The sequence below is a fragment of the Halichoerus grypus genome, chromosome 9, assembly GCF_964656455.1.
Source record: "Halichoerus grypus chromosome 9, mHalGry1.hap1.1, whole genome shotgun sequence".
Lineage (NCBI taxonomy): Eukaryota > Metazoa > Chordata > Mammalia > Carnivora > Phocidae > Halichoerus > Halichoerus grypus.
The window spans coordinates 115,231,477-115,247,653 of record NC_135720.1 but is presented as its reverse complement, the minus strand read 5'-3'; the positions used below and the strand labels follow the sequence as shown (position 1 = coordinate 115,247,653).

Below are 16,177 nucleotides of genomic sequence, written 5' to 3'. Positions count from 1 at the left end.
TCAATTCAGAATAACTGCTTCACACAATGAAAAATAAACCCCACAAATTTCTCCAATATCTCTCAAATCTAATGGATCCATACGTTCAGAATGAAATTCATGACTCATGATACTGGCTCTTATTGGGCCCCATGGCCACCTTTGGGGGAAGCCTGCTTGAGACTCAGCCTGGGACCAGAGACTGGAGACAGTGAGCCAGCCAACCAGGAAGACTGACTATCTTCCTCACTGAGTCCCTCTATCACTTCTCTTGTAGTTGAGCCTACAGTGACTGTGTATCCTACAAAGACCCAGCCCCTGCAGCACCACAACCTCCTGGTCTGCTCTGTGAATGGTTTCTATCCAGGCCACATTGAAGTCAGGTGGTTTCGGAATGGCCAGGAAGAGGAGGCTGGGGTCGTGTCCACAGGCCTGATCCGGAATGGAGACTGGACCTTCCAGACCCTGGTGATGCTGGAGACAGTTCCTCAGAGTGGAGAGGTCTACACCTGCCAAGTGGAGCACCCAAGCTTGACGAGCCCTGTCACCGTGGAATGGAGTGAGAAGTTTTCTGACCTCCTAAGTTCCTCACGCACCAAGGAGGGGACTTCGCTTATTCCTGAGCGTCAGGGTTCTCCGTCTTTACACCATGTTTTCATTTGCTCCATGTTCTCTTCTCTTCAGCACAGATCACTGGGGGTAGCTTGGTAATTGTTTCCATAAATACGTAACTCCCTGGGAGGCGATTATGCCTGGCAGGCAGAAAGAGGTCATCCCTGTTTTGAGCCCTCCATGATATCACAGGTCACGGTTCGCCCTTGACCCTGGGCACCAGTCCCCTTCCTCAGGCTGGGCTTCTGCTTCGGGCACTGTTGCTCTGAACTGTTCATTGTGATGTAAGAAGAGACACAACATCTACAATGTAGGGACCTTCCTGACATGAGGGAAATCCAATCTCAGCTCTGCTTTCTGTAAGCTCTGTCACCCTGGACAAGCTACTTAAACCTCATGGAGTCCCAGGCTCCTCGTCCATCAGATTTGAAGTAGTAGGTTTATCAGAGCTATGATGTTTAAATGAGCTCATTGCCTGAGTCTTGTACATATTCAGTGTGATTTTTAAATCTCTTTTATGGTAATGTCCAATTATTCTAGTTCTTTCAGGGCAGACTTCTTCCCCCATTCTCAAAGCTCTGAATCCCAGTGTCTCCATCAGAGAAGTTGAATTTGGTGTAAAAATCGCTAAAACTGCTTCTTCTCTCAGGGGCACAGTCTGACTCTGCTCAAAGCAAGATGCTGAGTGGAATTGGAGGCTTTGTTCTAGGTCTGCTCTTCCTCGTGGTGGGGCTGGTCATCTACTTCAGGAATCAGAAGGGTAAGGCACCTGTTGGTGAGACTCTCCCTGGACTTTTCTAGGGGAAGAAATATGGCTTTAAGTTAATTATCATATCAGTGGCCCTGTATAAAACTTATATTAACCTGGTCAACCTCAGATTTCCTGGAAATCCAGAAATCAACATTCCATGGTTACTATGTTGAAGTATAATAGGCTATGGCCTGTGGAAATAAGAAAAAGGTTAACAAGCATGGAGATCTCGGGTAGAGACCCTGGGGCAAACGCAGGAAGAAGAGCCACTAGTGAAATCGCCCTGGATTTGTGTGACAGAAACTTCATGGGTCATACCTCTCGCTTCTTGGCATCATGGGATGTGGGTTGTGGTGTTAGAGAAATCTAAGGAGGGGACTTTGGGGCTGGGGACATTGTATCTGGGGACGGACTTGCCTCCATACTTTTAAGTATATATGTTCCCCCTCTCTTTTCAGGCCACTCTGGACTTCAGCCAACAGGTAATGCTCTTCAGTCCTCTTTTAGAGGTAGACTTGGTCTCCTAGAACTCATGATAGAGACAAGCCAGGAGACAGAAATAATGGGAGGATTGAAATGTGATCAGGCAGTTTGCAGTAAAGTTTCTTTTCACCACTAAATAAATGGTCTGCACTCTCTAAAGTAGCATTGGCTCAGGAAGACCTAAGAATATGTTCTTCTTACAGCAGTGCTATCACTCGAGGCCCTGAAGGCTGCTTGGAGAGGTGGGTCTGTAAACAACACTCTGCTCTGTCTCTGCAGGACTCCTGAGCTGATGTGCAGATGATGATACTCCAGGAAGAACCTTCCTTCCCAGCTTCTTCACAGAGTGAAAGGCTTCCAGCTCTCATTGCTCCACAAATACAATGCTTTCTCAGATCGGGTTGGCCCGGCTTCAGTGACCCTGCAGCATCTGTCCTCCCTGTGGCTCCCTCTGCCCCGTGGAAACCCCAGTGTGACTGCAGTACCTCATCTGCATTCTCTCCAGGTCCCCTTCTATGCAGCCCTTCCTGCCTCCCTTACATGGGAACTCACCTTCTGCTCACGTGTCCTTATAAGCTTTTCTCAAATAAACATGGGGTGAAAATCATTTGCTACATATAGTTTCAAGGAAAAGAAGTATTAAAAAAAAGACAAAGGGACAATTCCATCACATTACAATCATGATTTTCATTTATATTTCTGAATTTTAGTTACATGTGAATCTGAAGCTTTCCTTGTTTCCTGCCCTGTTTTTTCTTGGTCTTCTGCATTCTATAATTCAGCGTGCTTTCCTGAGGTGAAGGAAGCCCTTAATGACCCATATTGTTGTGATGTTCTATGTCTCTGTGTTCTCATACACAAGCACACAAGTTCCTTCACACCATGGGATGTGAAAGAGGACAACAAATATAAGAAATGCAGGTTCCAGTTCAAAATGGTGACATAGGAAGATCTTAAACTCACCTCTTCCTACAGACACACTGAATCTGTAGCTGCAGGGGGATCATTTTCCTCTGGGAAAAAAAAAAAACACTAAAACTGGCAGACCCCTTTACACAGGGCAAAAGAGGGAGAAGCCACATGGAAACAGGTAGGAAACAATCTCACCGTAAGCCCCACAGCCAGCAGGCAGCCACAGTAGGAAAGAACTCAAAATCCAAAGTTTCTCCCTGAGGAGTGAAGGGCTCATACCCCATATCAGGCACCCCAACTTTTAAGACCAGCACCTGAGAGATAAACCCCCGAAGCATCTGGTTTTGAAGACTGATGGGGTGAAGCCCATGAGACCCAAGGGTCTGTGGCAAACTGAGTGTTTGAAGGTAGAAGAGGGACGGTAAATTATCCTCCAAACTGAGAAGGCACTGTGAGACCAGGAAAATGAGGCACATGATTCCATACAGTTTATGTGGAGTTTTATTCAGGTAACTTACTGATGGGGGATCAGGCGGGCAACAATCCAGGTGCTGTGCAGCTATTCTCTGCAAAGTCTGGATCTTAGCCTACAGATTTTATAGAGTAAGAGGATGTGCAGAGGGCACTGTGGTGAGGTCAAGTGTCTTAACATTTAACAGCCCTCTGGATGGCACTTTTGTGCCAGAAAGGGGTGGGGGGGTAGTGACTATGTTATCTCTACAATAAGTTATCTAAACAACTTTACAGAAGACTAGAACAAGCCTTCCTGCATTCCGGTCAGAGCATACACTAACCTCCAAAGCCTGGAACACTAATCCCCGAGCGAGGTCATTGCAAGGGGAAAAACAAGATGGAGGGCCAAAGAAGAGGTCAGTATTGTCAGCAGTCCTACAGAAGGAACAGCACGTAAAGGGCCCATGCAGACTCACCTGCCCCAGGGTCCAGCACAGAAGCAGCCCTTTGAAACATGCCCTGACTTTATGTGAAAGAGACTCATTTTTAATTTTAAGTTTAGGTCTGAGGGACAGGTGCCTGCTGGAACACTCTCTGAGTACGGATGCTTGTGAACACCATCTTCCTACACTCCCTCTGCCTGGCTAAAAAGCCAGCAGTGCAGTCCCTTTTTATTCCCTTTTCCTTTTTTTTTTTTCTTAATCATTTCTCTTTCTTTCTTTTCTCATGGGAGGTCCCATCCTTGCACTCTCCTCTGCTTTGCTCTTACCAATGAGCATCATCTTTGTGCTATCCTTCTGCCATGTTCTACAGCACTAATATCTCCCAGAGGGGAGCTTCTACATATGTCTGGTGTCCTGGTTTTTATGCCTGGTGACCTGGTTTTTGCAGCTGCCACCCAAAGTTATGCCCCTTAATTGCCTGGCTCCAAGGGCAGTGGGACTTGTGTCTCAGGTTTGCATAGGACCAAGAGACAGTTCTTGGCAGACTAATGTTCCCAGGGCACTGCATAGATAGCAGACTGAAACACACCCCCAGTCTTTCTGACAAAGAGGCCTGTTTGCTTGGCCTGTAAACTTGGCATGAGGGGCAGGCTTCTGGTTTGGCACACTTATACAGTACTACAGAGTTGCTCTCAGGAAACAGAGACCATTTGATGCAATCTTTGTGCTCTCCCTTCACCTTATTATAGCTCACCAGTATCTTTTAGAAAAGAGGTTATGCCCTTCTTTGGTACACTGCTTTTTGCTGCTGCCACCAGGGGAAACCTCTACTTCACCTGGCTCTGGTGGCTAACTGGTCTTAAACTTGCAGCTACCACAAAACTGTAACCAACAGAGAAAGAGTTCTCAAATAGCTCCCACCCTTAGGGCACAACAAGAAGCAACAGACCCAGGAGTTTAATTTTTCTGCAAAACAGGCCTATTAGCTTATCACTATAGCTGTAACCTAAGAAGCAGGCATCTAACTAAATACTCATCTAAGGGCTGACTGTAAACCTTTCTTGAGACCTCAAAGGGCAGGTATTATCCTTGTGCTCTCCTTCTCACCTCCAGATAGCCTGAGGGTTCCGGGGCCAGTGGGGCTTACACTTGCATGCATAAGACTATATACATTTGCATTCTATACAAGCTGCTGTCTGAGAAGCTGGCTTCCAATCAGCCTGAATCTAGGTACTACTGAGATCCTCCCCTTTGGGAGGTCTTGGTACACCCTCAACTACTGGGAGCTATTAAAACAGTCTGCTTGGACAATCACAAAGATCTGAAAGACAACCAAGAGCTAGGGCAGAGTTGAACAATGAGGTTTACTTCTACGTAAAGCCAACCCTTCAAGACTGGGGTAGGAGACTCTTTCATCTAATGCATAGAAGCCAACGCAGAGAGTCAAGCAAAATGAAGAAACAAAGGAATATGTTGCAAACAAAACAAAAAGATAATAACTCAGAAAAAAAAAACTTACTGAAATGGAGATAAGTAATTTACCTGATAAATAATGGAAAGTAATAATTAAAATGATGCTCACTGAACTCAGGAGAATAATGGCTGAACACAGTGAGAACATCAACAAAGAAATAGAAAATATAAAAGAGTTACAAACAGAAGTCACAGAACTGAAGAATATAATAACTGAATGAAAAAAAAAATACACTAAAGGGGTTCAACAACAGACTAGATGAATCAGAAGAAAGGATCAATGAGCTAAAAGGCAGGACAGAGAAACTCACCCAATGAGAGGAGGAGGAAGAGAAGGAAGAGAAGGAGGAGAAAGAAAGAAAGAGAATAAGGAAAGATAGAAAGAAAGAAAGAGAAGAAAGAAAGAAAGAAAGAAAGAAAGAAAGAAAGAAAGAAAGAAAGAAAGAAAGAAAGAAAGAGAAACTTAAAGGATTTGTGGAACAACAATGAGGACACTAACTTTCACCTTATAGGGGTCCCAGAAGAAGAGAGAGAAAGGGACAGAAAACTTATTTGTAGAAATAATGGCTGAAAACTTCTCTAATCTGGAGAAGGAAACAGACATCCAGATCCAGAATTTCCAGACAGTTCCAAATAAGATAAACCCAAACAGCCCCACACCAAGACACATTATAATTAAATGTCAAAAGTTAAAGACAAAAAGAGAATCTTAAATGCAACAAAAAATAAAATTAAAATTAAAAGCTTGTTACCTTCAAGGAAACCTTCATAAAACTATCAGCAGATTTTTCAGTAGAAACTTTAAGGAGGGAGTGGAGCTAAGAAAAAAGATTTCCTCAGCAAAATTATCATTCAGAATTGAAAGAAAAAAGGAGCACTATTAGTAACAAGAAAACATGAAAGTATAAATTTCACTGGTAAAAGTACATATATAGTAAAAGCAGTAGATTAATACACAGTTTATGAAGCTAGAATACAGGTTAAAAGACAAAAGTAGTAAAAATACCTGTAACTACAATAATAAGTTAAGGGATGCTTAAGATAAAAAGATGTAAAATGTAATATCAGAAACATGAAATAGGGGGGAAGTGTAAAATTTAGACCTTTAGTTCAAACTTAAGTTATGAACTTAAAATAGACTGTTTAAGTTGTTATATGTAAGCCCCATAGTAACCATAAAGCAAAAACCTATAATAGATACACAAAGATAATGAAAAAAAAAATCTAAGCATACGACTAAAGAAGTCTAAAACCACGAAGGAAGAGAACAAGAGAAGGAGAAAGGAACTAAGGAATTACAAAGCATCCAGGAAACAATTGACAAAATGGTAATAAATACATATCTATCAATAATTTCTTTAAATGTAAATGGACTAAATTTTCCAAAAGATGTAGTGGCTAAATGGATAAAAATATAAGACCTATTCTACACGCTGCCTACAAGAGATTTGCTCCAGACGTAAGTACACACACATACTGAAAATGGAGGGATGGAAAAAGATATTCCATGAGGACAGAAATCAAAAGAAAGCTGGGGTAGCTATACTTAAATTGACAAAATAGACTTTAAAACAAAGATTGTAACAAGAGACAAAGAAGGGCATTACATGATGATAGAGAGATATAACACTTGTAAATATTTACACATCCCACAGAGGGACACCTTAATATATAAAGCAAATATTAACAGATCTAAAGAAAGAAATAGATAGCAATACAATAATGGTAGGGGATTTAATATCCCACTTTAATCAATGGATAGATCATTCAGACAGAAAATCAATAAAGAAACTATGACCTTAAATGACCACATTAGGATCTATCAGATATATACAAAACTTTCCATCCAAAGGCAACAGAATACACATTCTTCTCAAGGTCACTTGGAACAATACTCAGGACAGATCAGGTGTTAGGACACAAAAACAAGTCTCAATAAACTTAAGAAGATTAAAATCATATCAAGCATCTTTTCCCACCATAATGGTATGAAACTAGAAATCAACTACAAGATGAAACTGGAAAGAACATGGTCAAGATTAACATTATTGAAATTAGTATCAACAATAACACTGAAGGAAAAAAATGTTGACAGTCAAAAGAATTTAGTGTTTAACTCCTGTTATGGAAGGAAAAAAACCAACTGCCATGTATTTAGCCTAGATGACAGAATCAACTGCCTTTAAGACTGATTCTTGTTGTGCTTCTGTGTTTTTCATCACTTAGAATTTGTAACAGCAATAAGGTCCTTATTCTGGAGAAGCTTAAAATTTCTAATAGTCTCTACATTATTTTCTTCCTTGATTATTAGAAAGCATGTTTTCTCTGGTTAATAATGTAGCCATGGTTTGGGAGGAGCAAGATGGCAGAGGAGTAGGGACCTAAATTTCATCTGGTCCCAAGAATTCAGCTAAATAGGTATCAAACCATTCTGAACACCTACAAACTCAACAGGATATCAAAGAAAAGAATAGCAGCAACTCTATGAACAGAAAAGCGACCACTTTCTGGATGTGCGGAGAAATAAATCCCAGGCGATATTTGGGAAGGTAGACCCCAGGGAGAAGGAAGCCTCTGTCAGCCAGCTACCGGCAAGTGATAGAGCAGTGGAGCACAAAATTGGAACTTTTAGAAGTCTGCTCTGCTGAGGGATGTCACTCCAGTGGCTAAGCTGGGGGTGGAACCCTCACTGGGACAGTGGGTCTCAGGACCCTCGGGGTCACAGAAAGGCCAGGGGTGCCTGAGTGCAGCAGAGCTCCCAGGTATTGGATAGGGGAAGCCAGCTGCAAAGACGGAGCCAAGGAGTGGGCTCTCAGCTCGGGGTTGCCATACCGTGATCTGAGGTCCCTCTTCCAGCAGGGACCCAACAAGCGGCAGATCCGGGGAGACTCCCCTTCCTCTCCTGGGAGGAGTGGCACGGGAGTGCACTGCAGGGATCTGCTGGGTTTGGAGACTCCACACGGGGTCAGGTGCCAGAGATAGAAACACTAGGTCACAGGCCGGGTGAGCACGGAGTGCGGCAGGAGACCGGGGAGATGGGAGTGACTGACGGCTTTTCTCTGGGGGCACACTGAGGGGTGGGGCCCCGAGTTCTCGGCTCCTCCCGGGCGGAGATTGGGAGGCCACAATTTTCACTCTAGTCCTCCAAAGCTGTACCGAAAGCTTGCAGGGAACAAAAGCTCCTGAGAGCAAACCCGAGCCGATTACTTAGCCTGGACCAGCAAGGGCGGGGCAATTCTGCCTCTGGCAAAGACATCTGGGAACCACAGCAACAGGCCCCTCCCCCAGGAGATCAGCAAGAACATTCAGCCAAGACCAAGTTTACTGATCAATGAGAACGGAAAAACCCCAGCACTAAGTGAATACTGCACATAGAATTCCTGGCTTTTTTCCCCATGATTCTTTAGTCTTTCAAAGTTAATTTTTTAAATACTCTTTATTTTTTCTTTTTCTATTTTTTTGAAATTTTTACTTTTTCCTTTATCAACCAATATCTTATCAATTCCTTCTTTTAAAATCTTTTTAAATTTTCATTTTCAGAGTCATATTCTATCCCTTCATTGTACTTAACCTTATCTTTTGTATACATATGATTTTCTTTCTTTAAAATTTTTTGGGACGCAGTTTCTTCTAACAGACCAAAATACACCCAAAATCTAGTGTGTGGCTCTAATCTATTCACCAGCCTGATCATATTCTTTTTTTTTTCCTTCCCTTTCTTTTCCTCCTGGTTTTGGGTCTATTCTGATTTGTTTAGTGTATATTTTTCTGGGTTCATTTTTACCCTTTTAGCATTTTGTTCTCTCATTCATCTATTCTCCACTGGACAAAATGACAAGATGTATAAACTCACCTCAAAAAAAAAAGAACAAGAGGCAATACCGACTGCCAGGGACCAAATTAATACGGACATTAGTAAGATGTCGGAACTAGAGTTCAGAATGACTATTATAAAGATACTAGCTGGGCTTGAAAAAAGCATGGAAGATACTAGAGAATCCCTTTCTGGAGAAATAAAAGAACTAAAATCTAACCAATTCAAAATCAAAAAGGCTATTAATGAGGTGCAATCAAAAATGGAGGCTCTAACTGCTGGAATAAATGGGGCAGAAGAGAGAATTAGTGATATAGAAGACCAAGTGATGGAGAATAAAGAAGCTGAGAAAAAGAGAGATAAACAGCTACTGGATCACAAGGGCAGAATTTGAGAGATAAGTGATACCATAAGACGAAACAATATTAGAATAACTGGGATCCCAGAAGAAGAAGAAAGAGAGAGAGGGGCAGAAGGTATATTGGAGCAAATTATAGCAGAGAACTTCTCTAATTTGGGGAAGGAAACAGGCATCAAAATCCAGGAGGCACAGAGAATCCCCCTCAAAATCTATACAAATAGGTCAACATCCTGACATCTAATAGTAAAATTCACAAGTCTCAGAGACAAAGAGAAAATCCTGAAAGCAGCTCGGGACAAGAGGTCTGTAACCTACAGTGGTAGAAACATTAGATTGGCAGCAGACCTATCCATAGAGACCTGGCAGTCCAGAGAGGACTGGCATGATATATTCAGAGCACTAAATGAGAAAAATATGCAGCCAAGAATACTATATCCAGCTAGGCTGTCATTGAAAATTGAAGGAGAGATAGAAAGCTTCCAGGACAAACAAAAATTAAAAGAATTTGCAAACACCAAACCAGCCCTACAAGAAATATTGAAAGGGGTCCTCTAAGCAAAGAGAGAGCCCAAAAGTAACATAGACCAGAAAGGATAGAGACAATATACAGTAACAGTCACTTTACAGGCAATACAATGGCACTAAATTCATCTCTTTCAATAGTTACCCTGAATGTAAATGGGCTAAATGCCCCAATCAAAAGACACAGGCTATCAGATTGGATAAAAAAACAAGACCCATCGATATGCTGCCTGCAAGAGACTCATTTTAGACCCAAAGACAACCCCAGATTGAAAGTGAGGGGGTGGAAAACCATTTACCATGCCATTGGACATCAAAAGAAAGCTGGGGTGGCAATCCTTATATCAGACAAATTAGATTTTAAACCAAAGACTATAATAAGAGATGAGGAAGAACACTATATCCTACTTAAAGGGTCTATCCAACAAGAAGATATAACAATTGTAAATATCTATGCCCCTAACATGGGAGCAGCCAATTATATAAGCTAATTAATAACAAAATCAAAGAAACACATTGACAACCATAAAATAATAGTAGGGGATTTTAACACCCCCCTCACTGAAATGGACAGATCATCTAAGCAAAAGATCAACAAGGAAATAAAGGCTTTAAATGACACACTGGACCAAATGGACTTCACAGATATATTCAGAACATTCCATCCCAAAGCAAAGGAATACACATTCTTCTCTAGTGCCCATGGAACATTCTCCAGAAGAGATCACATCCTAGGTCACAAATCAGGTCTCAACCAGTATCAAAAGATTGGGATCATTCCCTGCATATTTTCAGACCACAATGCTTTGAAACTAGAACTCAATCACAAGAGGAAATTTGGAAAGAACTCGAATACATGGAGGCTAAAGACCATCCTACTAAAGAATGAATGGGTCAACCAGGAAATTAAAGAAGAATTTAAAAAAATCATGGAAACCAATGAAAATGAAAACACAACTGTTCAAAATCTTTGGGATGCAGCAAAGGCAGTCCTAAGAGGAAAGTATATAGCAATACAAGCCTTTCTCAAGAAACAAGAAAGGTCTCAAGTGCACAACCTAACCCTACACCTAAAGGAGCTGGAGAAAGAACAGCAAATGAAGCTTAAACCCAGCAGGAGAAGAGAAATAATAAAGATCAGAGCAGAAATCAATGAACTAGAAACCAAAAGAACAGTAGAACAGACAACAAAACTAGGAGCTGGTTCTTTGTAATAATTAATAAGGTTGATAAACCCCTGGCCAGACTTATCAAAAAGAAAAGAGAAAGGACCCAAATTAATAAAATCATGAATGAAAGAGGAGAGATCACAACCAACAGCTAAGAAATACAAACAATTATAAGAACACATTATGAGCAACTATATACCAGCAAATTAGACAATCTGGAAGAAATGGATGCATTCCTAGAGGTGTATAAACTACCAAAACTGAAGAAGGAAGAAATAGAAAACCTGAGTAGACCCATAACCAGTAAGGAAGTTGAAGCAGTAATCAAAAATCTCCCAACAAAGAAGAGCCCAGGGCCAGATGGCTTCCCAGGGGAATTCTACCAAACATTTAAAGAAGAATTAATACCTATTCTCCTGAAACTGTTCCAAAAAATAGGAATGGAAGGAAAACTTCCAAGCTCATTTTATGAGGCCAGCATTATCTTGATCCCAAAACCAGATAAAGACCCCATCAAAAAGGAGAATGACAGACCAGTGTCACTGATGAACATGGATGCAAACATTCTCACAAAACACTAGTCAATAGGATCCAACAGTACATTAAAAGGATTATTCACCATGACCAAGTAGGATTTATTCCTGGGCTGCAAGGTTGGTTCAACATCCACGAATCAATCAGTGTGATACAATACATTAATAAAAGAAAGAACAAGAACCATATGATCCTCTCAATAGAGGCAGAAAAAGCATCTGACAAAGTACAGCATCCTTTCTTGATTAAACCTCTTCACAGTGTAGGGATAGAGGGAACATACCTCCATATCATAAACGCCATCTATGAAAAAGACACAGCGAATATCATTCTCAATGGGGAAAAACTGAGAGCTTTCCCCCTAAAGTTAGGAACATGTCAGGGATGTCCATTATCACCACTGCTATTCCACACAGTACTAGAATTCCTAGCGTCAGCAATCAGACAACAAAAAGAAATAAAAGGCATCCAAATCGGCAAAGAAGAAGTCAAACTCTCACTCTTTGCAGATGATATGATACTTTATGTGGAAAACCCAAGAGACTCCACCGTAAAACTGCTAGAACTCATACAGGAATTCAGTAAAGTGGCAGGATATAAAATCAATCCACAGAAACCAGTGGCATTTCTATACACCAACAAGACAGAAGAAAGAGAAATTAGGGAGTTGATCCCATTTACAATTGCACCCAAAACCATAAGATACCTAGACATAAATCTAACCAAAGAGGCAAAGCATCTGTACTCAGAAAACTATAAAATACTCATGAAAGAAATTGAGGAAGACACAAAGAAATGGAAAAACTTTCCATGCTCATGGATTGGAAGAACAAATATTGTGAAAATATCTATGCTACCTAGAGCAATCTACACATTCAATGCAATCCCTATCAAGATACCATCCACTTTTTTCAAAGAAATGGAACAAATAATCCTAAAATTTGTATGGAACCAAAAAAGACCCCAAATAGCCAGAGAAATTTTGAAAAAGAAAAGCAAAGCTGGTGGCATCACAGTTCCGGACTTCAAGCTCTATTACAAAGCTGTAATCATCAAGACAGTATGGTACTGGCACAGAAACAGACACATGGATCAATGGAATAGAATAGAGAACTCAGAAACTGATGCTTAACTTTATGGTCAAATAATCTTTGACAAAGCAGGAAAGAATGTCCAATGCGAAAAAGACAGTCTCTTCAACAAATGGTGTTGGGAAAATTAGACAGCCGCATGCAGAAGAATGAAACTGGACCATTTCCTTACCATACACAAAATAGACTCAAAATGGATGAAAGATCTAAATGTGAGACAGGAATCCATCAAAATCCTAGAGGAGAACACAGGCAGCAACCTCTTCGACCTCTGTCACAACAACTTCCTCCTAGACACATCGCCAAAGGCAAGGGAAACAAGGGCAAAAATAAACTATTGGGACTTCATCAAGATAAAAACTCTTGCACAGCAAAGGAAACAGTCGACAAAACCAAAAGACAACTGACAGAATGGGAGAAGATATTTGCAAATGTCATACCAGATAAAGGGCTTGTATCCAAAATCCATAAAGAACTTATCAAACTCAACACCTAAAGAATGAAAAATCCAATTAAGAAATGGGCAGAAGACATGAACAGACATTTTTCCAAAGAAGACATCCAAATGGCCAACAGACACATGAAAAAGTGCTCAACATCGCTCGGCATCAGGGAAATCCAAATCAAAACCTCAAGGAGATACCACTTCACACCAGTCAGAATGGCTAAAATTAAGAAGTCAGGAAACAACAGATGTTGGCGAGGATGCGGCAAAAGGGAAACCCTCCTACACTGTTGGTGGGAATGCAAGCTGGTGCAGCCACTCTGGAAAACAGTATGGATGTTCCTCAAAAAGTTGAAAATACAGCTACCCTTCGACCCACTAATTGCACTATGGGTATTTACCCCAAAGATACAAATGTAGTGATCCAAAGGGTTACGTGCAGCCCAATGTTTATAGCAGCAATGTCCACAATAGCCAAACTATGGAAAGAGGCTAAATGTCCATCAACAGATGAATGGATAAAGAAGATGTGGTATATATATACAATGGAATATTATGCAGCCATCAAAAAAAAAACAAAACAAAACAAAACAAAAAAACGAAATCTTGCCATTTGCAACAATGTGAATGGAACTAGAGGGTATTATGCTGAGCAAAATAAGTCAATCAGAGAAAGACAAGTATCATATGATCTCACTGATATGAGGAATTTGAGAAACAAGACAGAGGATCATAGGGACAGGGAGGGAAAAATGAAACAAGATGAAACCAGAGAGGGAGACAAACCATAAGAGACTCTTAATCTCAGGAAACAAACTGAGGTTTGCTGGAATGGAGGGGGGTGGGAGGGAGGGGGTGGGTGGGTGATGCACATTGGTGAGGGTATGTGCTATGGTGAGCACTGTGAATTGTGTAAGACTGATGAATCACAGAACTGTACCTCTGAAACAAATAATACATTATATGTTAAAAAAAAAAAAAAAGGAAGAAGAAGATAGTAGGAAGGGAAAAATGAAGGGGGGGGAATCAGAGGGGGAGACAAACCATGAGAAACTATGGATTCTGAGAAACAAATCGAGGGTTTTAGAGGCAGGGGGAGGGGGATGGGTTAGCTCGGTGATGAGTATTAAGGAGGGCACGTATTGCATGGAGCAGTGTTATACACAAACAATGAATCATGGAACACTACATCAAAAACTAATGATGTAATGTAGGGTGACTAACATAACATAATAAAATAAAATTTAAAAAAAAAAAGTAATCTCTACACCCAATGTGGAGCTCAAACCCACAACTCTGAGCTCAAGAGTTGCACGCTCTACCAATTGAGCCAATCAGGCATTCCATAGATATTTTTAATCAATAAAAATTTTAGCACCCATCATCTATCAGTCACTTAGTAAGTGCTAGGGATGCACACTATTCCGCTCTACTTATTCAGTTTCACTTTCCAGGGTTTCAGTTATCCAAGGAAACCATGGTCTGGAAGCAGATGATCCTCCTTCTGACGATATGTCATAAGGTCAATAGTACCCTAATACTACTTTACAGTGACTATGTCACTCACCTCACTTCATCTCATCACATAGGCATTTTTATCATCTCACATCCTCACAAGATGAAGAAGTATGAGTATAGTATCATAAGATATTTTAAGATAAAAACTACATTCACGTAACTTTTTTATAGTATATTGTCTTATTTTATTATTTTTTATCTATTTATTTTATTAATGTTGTTGTTAATCTCTTACTGTGCCTAATTTATAAATTAAATTTTATCATAAGAATGTTTGTATAGGAAAAAATATGGTATATATAGGACTCAGTACCGTCTGTGGTTTCAAAGATCTACTGGGGGTCTTGGGACATATCCCTGGCAGATAAGTGGGGATTATTGGAATATAGAAGAAAAATGGGGTTCAGATTCCAGTAGATGGACAAATACTTCCTTTTTCTTTTATCATATTAAGACCTGGAGGAAGAGCATTCTAGACAATAGTGCAAAGCCCCTAAGGAGAGTATGAGTCTCATTTGTTTAAAGAACAAGATCAGTGTGGCTGGAACAAGATTAAGAGAGTTTGTAGAGAAAAAAGTCATGTAAGACATGGCAAAGGCTTTTGATTTTATCCTAATGTTAATCAGTGCAGAGGTCTCCACCCTAATACTTGATTATCATATTTCATAAAGACAAATAGAAACACGAAATCTGTCAGTGATTTTTTCTGCTTTTTTTCTTTTTTTTCTTTTCTTTTTTTCTGCTTTTTTTCTAAAGATTTCTTTATATTTTCAAAAATAAATCCAGACAATAGAATATTATTCAGCACTGAAAAAACTATCAAGCCATGAAAAGACATCTAGGAAACTTACATGCATATTACTAAGTGAAAGAGGCCAATCTAAAAAGTTTACATGGTGCATGATTCCAAGTGTATGACACTCTGGAAAAGACAAAACTATGGACACAATAAAATATCAGTGTTTGCCAGGAGTTGGGGGGAGGGAGGAATGAATAGGCAGAACGCAGATTATTTTTAGGGCAGTAAAACTATTCTGTATGATACTATAATGATGGATACATGTCATACACATTTGTCAAAACCCACAGAATATACAACACCAAGAGTGAACCTAGTGTAAACTATAGACTTTGGGTGATAATGATATGTCTGTGTAGGTTCATTGATTGTAACAAACATACCACTTCGGTGTGGGATGTTAATAGTGAGGAAAGGTGTACGTGTGTAGGGACAGATGATGTATGGGAACTCTGTATTTTCTGCTCAATTTTGTTATGAACTTAGAACTGCTCTAAAAAACAAAATCAATTTGAGGAAAAAAATATACATACATACATACAAACATGTAAATAGAAATAAAGAGATAACATAGAACAGTAGAACCTAAGGAGAAGCAAATCAGGAAGAAAGATATCAGGAAGTAAGAAAGAGCTAGTAGTTTTCATTGGTAACAAGAGGAATTAAGCATTCCTACATTGAAAGAATGGGGAAAGAACTTACATTTTTGCACTCTTGCAGGGCGAGGGTGGGGGATATAAAGCTGGCCCTGGATGTCCACCAACAGTGAGAAATGATGAGCAGTGGCCCCTCAGAATAGAAATGTGTTCTCTGAAAGC

At 40.3% G+C, this 16,177-nt stretch overlaps 1 protein-coding gene across 1 annotated transcript in view; it reads left to right on the top strand.

Annotated features, from left to right (window-relative positions):
- LOC118552209 (H-2 class II histocompatibility antigen, E-S beta chain-like) overlaps positions 1–2,432 on the top strand; it is a 39,512-nt gene extending 37,080 nt beyond the window's left edge. The window contains exons 3-6 of the mRNA XM_078054362.1: positions 257–538; positions 1,241–1,351; positions 1,801–1,824; positions 2,105–2,432. Coding sequence (XP_077910488.1) covers positions 257–538; positions 1,241–1,351; positions 1,801–1,824; positions 2,105–2,118 — 431 coding nt within the window. The 3' untranslated portion in view covers positions 2,119–2,432. The remainder of the gene's footprint in view (positions 1–256; positions 539–1,240; positions 1,352–1,800; positions 1,825–2,104) is intronic.
- The last annotated feature ends 13,745 nt before the right edge of the window (positions 2,433–16,177 follow it).